The 7209-nt window shown below is 30.5% G+C and overlaps 1 protein-coding gene across 1 annotated transcript in view; it reads left to right on the top strand.

Annotated features, from left to right (window-relative positions):
* The first annotated feature begins 229 nt into the window (after positions 1 to 229).
* LOC105625586 (alpha-sarcoglycan) overlaps positions 230 to 7209 on the top strand; it is a 24226-nt gene continuing 17246 nt past the window's right edge. The window contains exons 1-4 of the mRNA XM_012206912.1: positions 230 to 350; positions 1597 to 1736; positions 1808 to 1983; positions 2309 to 2410. Coding sequence (XP_012062302.1) covers positions 230 to 350; positions 1597 to 1736; positions 1808 to 1983; positions 2309 to 2410 — 539 coding nt within the window. The remainder of the gene's footprint in view (positions 351 to 1596; positions 1737 to 1807; positions 1984 to 2308; positions 2411 to 7209) is intronic.

The following is a 7209-nucleotide window of genomic DNA, read 5'->3' as shown; positions in this document are numbered from 1 at the left end:
ATTGTTTTATATAAATATAAAAGCGATTACAAATTTGGAAACCATTGGATAATTCATTGGCATATTTATATCCTGTCGTGAGAACCAAGTTTATATGTTCTCGAAATTCATTTCGATTGTTTGGATCCAAAACGCTACAGGCTCTTATCGTATATGATCTTATCTCTTGTTATCATTAATTGATTATTTTCATTGTTGGTATCGCACGTTGATACTTTCCAGCACGATCATGCATTCGATCATAATATTACTGTCGACATTGGTGGCCTTCATCGCCGCAGAGAGCATTTTAATGACAGAGGTTTTTGTCATTCCCATCAGACCCGAGATTTTTGATTGGAATACAGATGGTAAAAGACATATATTTAATTTATTTTAATTTTTTTTAACAAAAAATATTTTACTGTTCCTGATAGCTATATGTATATCGAACCTCACTATTAATAAACATCTTAAGAAATGAAAGAAAAAAGCAAAGAAAATTATATTATATTCTATTCTCATATGTACAAAATTATTATCAAATTAAGATGAAAGATAAAATAATTAAAAAGATTTTTCCCGATTTTATTTCCTAGATTTTCTATATATCATATTTTATTACAACTCGGAGTACTATTTCTATAAAAAAATATTTTCATGAAATCAAATTTTTATAAAGTCATAAAAGACAATTATACAAATTTTATTAGATATTTACATTTAGATTCAATGCTAAGTAATTATTTTGAAACGAAGCTTATTTAAAATAAGGAATAAAGATAGCTATAATTATCCTACGTAGATATCCGTTAACCCACAATACGAAATTAAACTATGTCTTCGTACGTCATCCATAACACGACGCGAATAGCAATTACTTGTTGAACTGTTGTAAACATTCCGCTGGTCTTATAGTCAATATTGTCGCATATCACGGTACTTTCTAATTCGATGCCTCTAAACAATTTTCGAATGATACGAGAAACGAATTGTTAAAATTATCCTGCCTCATATATCTATACCTAATATTGTATTTGTTTTTTTTAGATTAGATGAGATTTTCTGTTAATAAATCTTTGGACATTTATAACTTTTTAAAAAAGCATTTTCGAGCATAAGCATTTATATGAACTTTTTTCATTTACTCAACTTCTTTATCACTAGTTGCGTTCAGTAGAGAAAATTAATCAGTTAGCGTTTAATGATTTCTTGATTTCCACTGTATAAGTTTGGTCCCGACCTTTACATCATGTATAACTTTTTATTTTATTTTTCACCGTTTTTGCTTTTTTTATTAACATTAAAAACTATATCTCGTTAATTTAATTTAATTTTATTTTTTAGTCTTATTTTTTAAAATATAGACATTTAAATATAGACTTTATTATATATAGACATTTTTATTTTTAATGTTTCACTTTTCTCTTTTGCAATTTTTTAAAAAGTTTTATTAAAATATTTATATTCATCTTTTATTTCATAATTTTTCTATTATCTTCTAAATATATTTTATATATTTCTATGCATTTATTATTATGTATTTTTTCTGTATTTCTTATAAATAATTGTTCTGTTATTTTTTATCACGGATATTTACATGTGATTTTATTTCAGGACATTCCGATCAATTTTCGTATCAACCATCCTTGCTAAATGCTCCCGATCTCCCGTCATGGATACATTACACCTACAGCAAGAAGGATCATCACGGCTTTTTATATGGCGTCGCACCCAAAGATCAAAAGTACTTTCAGGTACATCACTGTATACACAATCACGGTATTATCAGTTTACAACTGACAATACTTAACTGAGATAATTTTAGCTGGAGATCGTGGGGTTGAATAAACATACTTACGAAACTCGTTACAAAGTGCTTGATATGAACGTACTTGAAAGAGAAAATCTGACAAAGTACGAAGTATACTTAAAAATCGACAATCTCAACGTTGAGGACATGTTCAATCAAAATCGTACTCAAAAGCTCCTCGATATATTCAGGTTAGTTGCGTAAATTTCTTATAATTTTCAATCTTGTAATTACAGCGTTTTTATCGATAGTGTATGTATGTCAATCTATCATTTCCTTTCAAAACGTATAAACAGGAATTTTTCAATATAATATATGTAACAGGTTTCTCAGAAACTAAATTTAATTTAACTTCATAAAATAAAAAAATCAAGAAAATTGATGATAATCATCTGCTTTAAAATTATGAAATTTATATAAATAGCGAAATCAGTTTTCTCAGACACTACATCGCTAATTAATGGTAATTAGATAATAAATGATACTGACAATAATCACATTGAAATTTAACTGCAGGAAAAAACTATGGAAAGGCGCTGCGGATTTGTACGTCACTTTTTTGGCGTCTGCAATCGAGCTCGGAGCTCGTTTACCCCTGAAGCCCAGCGAAGGTGAAGGGTGAGTCATATTTCTAAATTGTCCTCTATCCAATTCAATTTAATTCTTATTGTTAGATCCGAGAAGGTGAAATTCGTTGTAAGACTTAGGATAGCTAAGATTCCAACTATGACTTTTGCTTATTTCGATTTATATAGATTGTTTCGAGCGTTCAACTGTCAAATACAAGCAAATAACATTCTCAAACAATGACTGTGTTAAAAGTAAAAAAATAGCAAAAGAAACTAAGAGCAAGAACCAAAGAGATTCTTTACATAAAGAATCTTAAAATAATTGCAAAGCTATTTTTCTGAACGTGATCAATCATAAGCTGTGTATATAAAACATATCATTAAAAAAATAATATACGTACATTTTATTTTTACATTATTATTATAAAAAATAACATAAGTGATGATTTCTTTAAATGAATTAATTAATTCTTTCTTGATTACACAATTAGTGTAAGTTAAAAATTATACATTGATACAAAATTTGATAAAAACATATTATGTGGTAAAGAAAATAAAAATTGAGATAAGAATAATGTCGTGTCACGACGAGACATTATTACTTCTCTGATATCACTGATGTACTAATCACTTGATCAACCGCAAACAGAATGACGTGAATTCGACGATTGTTTTTGTATTTAAATATTGTTATTTTCTATATTGCGCTATCATTCATATGCCCTCGATAGGAAGATATGTAATACGTTTTCTTATCTGGATATGTTTAATCAAATTATAAATATGGCCGACAAGTTTAAGAAAAAGTCATTAAATCATTAAGAATAGCGCAGTCATGCCTATTATTTTTCACTTTCTGATGTTTTATTCATAATTCTGTATAAGCATTCTATTATTTTAAAATATTTTCAATAATATGACAATTCAGATTCACTAAACTGAAGCGAATGATGGAATGAGTAACGTCGATCAAGATTTGTTTTGTTGTATGAGCTTTGTGTATATGATGCATATTAATAAATATTCTCGCGTTTCAATCACCTAACGTAACGAAGAGTATTGTACGAATCACTTTGAATCGCAATTAACGATTTTCATCGATTACATTATCGCGATTAGACGCTCTCGTGGATTCTTATCGTGATGTAATCTGTTAATTGATAAATATCGCTTTTCGCGTAAAGATGCGATCATTTCCACCATAGAATCCACGATTGAATGACGGCACCGTTACGCATTTCCCGGAATAAGCCTTCGATTACGCAGAACGAACGATGGACTTTCCATTGAATGTTCGTAATTGTTACAGTGCACAGTTCGTTATGACTCCCTTAAGATTCTGATTCTACGGATCAACGATCAATTTATCGCGGTACTCTTACACGGTATTTCAGTAGGCACGTAAACGAGCGATAACGTGATTTATTTTTTTGCTCATGTCTATCATGCTCATTGTAAGAAAATTGCGTTTCTAAAATGAAGTAGATTTTCTGTAATCGATGATTATAGAAAACACATTATTGATATAGATTGATATTTTTAATGACGACAAGATTCAGGATGATAAGCGAGAAAAATAAGGAATATTACGGGCGAAGTTGTAGCGGAAGTAATTTTAAAAAACATAAACTCAAACTATATAATTATATAACGTAATTAATATTTTTAAATGCACGTATTCATAATTCAAATGTTTGCAATTCTGTAGCTAGAATTGACATAATGCTTGTAGTGATAGTCTAAATATTCGGAATCAATATACAATTATAATTAACAAATTATATTTTTAGACTTTCCTCTCTAATTAATAATTCTTACAAATAAATGCTTTTTAATTACAATAATAAAAATTCTTTTTTTCCACGGAAAGAACAATTTGCTAAAGTATCTAGAAATTATTTTTTTAAAGGTAAAAGAAGCGCTAAGAATATGCGCTCCTCGAAAAAAAAATTGTTGTGCCAAATTAAAAAATAAAACTCAAATATTTTTTTATATGATAAAACCTAATTGTGGAATGTATTTTTATATTTTCATTGAAGGGACTTTCTTCAATCCAAATGTGGTAGTAGCTTCAATTCTTCAAAAAATTATTGTATCACAAAATTGCTTTACTTCATTCAACTCAGTCTAAAAATTTACAGATCAGAAAATGATTTTTGTTGAACCATCAAATTATGTAAGACGCTCAAGCATTGAGCAATGCTGTATAAAGTTTTGATGTTCTGACAATTAGTTTGAACTTCCTGTGTAATTATTTTGATGGTCAGCAAAGTTATTTTCAGATCTAACTTTAGATATGTCAGCAAAATCATCATTTCTGTGTATTATATTTGATTGAATTAATAATATTATATATAGTGGCCTTGATATAATGCTTTGTGATAATAGTCCTCCAAGTTCCCGAATTAGTGTATGATTATAAAAATATTATATTTTTAAAATCTCCATAGATTCCTTCAATTAATAAAAATTCTTTGATTAATATTCTACCGATTAAATTGAATCGAGGATAAGATATTTCATTTTCGCTGGTTTATAAGAAATTGGATTGGATCGCAAAGAATTTAATTATGAAATCTCAGTAGAATCTTGGGATTCTACCCATATTTACGCTCATTCTTGTGGAGGAAAACGATCTCATGCACGCGGAATGATGAGACAAGTCATTTGCGGTGTGGCTGTTATTGAAGCGCGGCGTAGCGTAGGCTGGTTTCCTTCCGGTGCAACAATATGTGACATAAAAACAACGTATACGCGGCGGCGTGTCGCATCAAAAGAAATTCAAACGTTATGAAACCATTGTTGCATCAACATAATACAGGATGTGACGTAGGATATCAGAGCGAAAAAGGAAAGAAATACCGCAATTTCCGATGTAGATTTATGTTTGGGTAAATACATTGAGGCAGGACAAGAAATAATAGTTTCGTAACGAGATATCTATTTATTGTGAAGCAGTTCAAAGTCATGCTTAAGCGTATTTTCCGGCAATGAGATTGGAAACAATGGTTTTTATCACAGAGAACAAGATTAATTAATAATATTGAATAAGTGTGTTTTGCTGTTTTAACGTCGGCAGATTATATATTCGTTGCTCTCGATTTTCTGATTCATCACATGTGATTCATTGCATGCGATTGAAGCAAAATCAAATTGTTCATTATTAAACGACATGAGTCAACTTTTTTTACAAATCAGCTATTCTTCGGAAAAGATATCCTTGCTTTGAAAGAGTTTCATGTTAAATATAAGAATAACGTACATGCATGACTTGTAGATATGTATAGCATGACTAAGATTACCCAGTGTTTTATTCATAGCAAGTTGCATAAAATAAGTCATTTGAGAATAACAAAAATTGCGAGAATTTCTCTTTTTCTATTTATCTATCCAGTCTCCTTCTTTGTGACATATACTTTGCTTTTTGCACAATGATTGACATAATCGTCCGGAAGCAAACTTTTGCTTCTCGCCTGCTGAAACTTTGCAGCGGGGTCGCATCTGTAACGCGACTGCGTTCTCTCGTTTAACTATAGCGTATCACGTTTGTCACCATTATGCCCGTGTCACACTACACGTAAAAAAATATTTTGTTGCTCCAGCTAGAATTATCGCTGTTTTTCGTTTTCTAATAGAAAATTATGTACGCATAGAATTTATAACACAAATCTAAATTCTAACTCTGTCATCTATATGATTAGATTGCAATCCAATATCGCAGTACTTGCTAGAAATTTATCTATGATAATTTATTTTAGCTAATTTTTCGTACTTAGGTGATTTTCATTATAACTGCAAGATCATATTTTTGAGTGTACGCATTGGAGACTTGAGGATTGCGAATTGAAGATTAGAATTCAGCTAATTACAACGAAATGGATTAAAATTAAAACTACCTGATTGGTCAAATTCTAATCCTTAATTCGCAATCTTCAATCTCCACTGCATAGTGTGACACATTACGGTGCTATTATCGAAAAAACGTGACGAAACCGCAAAATAATAATGATCAAAATTACAGATCGTTCCTATAAATTAATAATTATTATTCTGATATTGTTGCGCGTTCGACGAATTTGGATAATTGTGGAGTTACCTTTTATGTCTCGACGTAACACCTACGTATTTTTCACGTTAATACGTGAATCATCATGTATTGTCATCGCACTTTGTATTCAACGTCAAAGGCTTAAATAATGTACGATCAAGCAAAAGGTCGGAATTATTACATTCTAAATGAGACAAGTGGGGGCGATTAATCTCACAGCGAGATTTCTAATTCTAAAAGTAAGTTAAACTAAGATTAAAGTTAATTTACATTGGAAAAACAAACATAAGGCTTGGTTCCACCAATGTAAGATTAACTTTAATCTCGATTCAATTTACTCTTTATCTTTTTCTAATTATAAAAGTCCGAATTCTTAGAATTAGAAAAAAATAAAAATAAGTTAAGTACTGATTGATACCGTAAAGACATCAGAAATACACTTCGCGATAATTCAATTAAATAGACAGAAGAAATAAAACGAACATCTGAATTTTTCAGGGAAGGATTCTTGTCCAGCCTCTTTAAGTTCTTTATTTTCAAGATTTCTCAAAAGTTATTCGACACTGAGAGTCATATCATAACAACGCAATGGAGCGAAACCTCGAAATCGCGCCCACGATCGCAAGACGAACGAGCGAGAGAGAGAGAGAGAGAGAGAGAGAGAGAGAGAGAGAGAGAGAGAGAGAGAGAGAGAGAGAGAGACGTACGTACGTACTTACGTACGTAACGTAACGTAACTAACGTAACGTACGTACGTACGTACGTACGTACGTACGTACGTACGTACGTACGTTACGTTA

The sequence above is a fragment of the Atta cephalotes genome (assembly GCF_000143395.1).
Source record: "Atta cephalotes unplaced genomic scaffold scaffold00001, whole genome shotgun sequence".
Lineage (NCBI taxonomy): Eukaryota > Metazoa > Arthropoda > Insecta > Hymenoptera > Formicidae > Atta > Atta cephalotes.
This window is presented reverse-complemented; position numbering and strand designations above follow the sequence as displayed.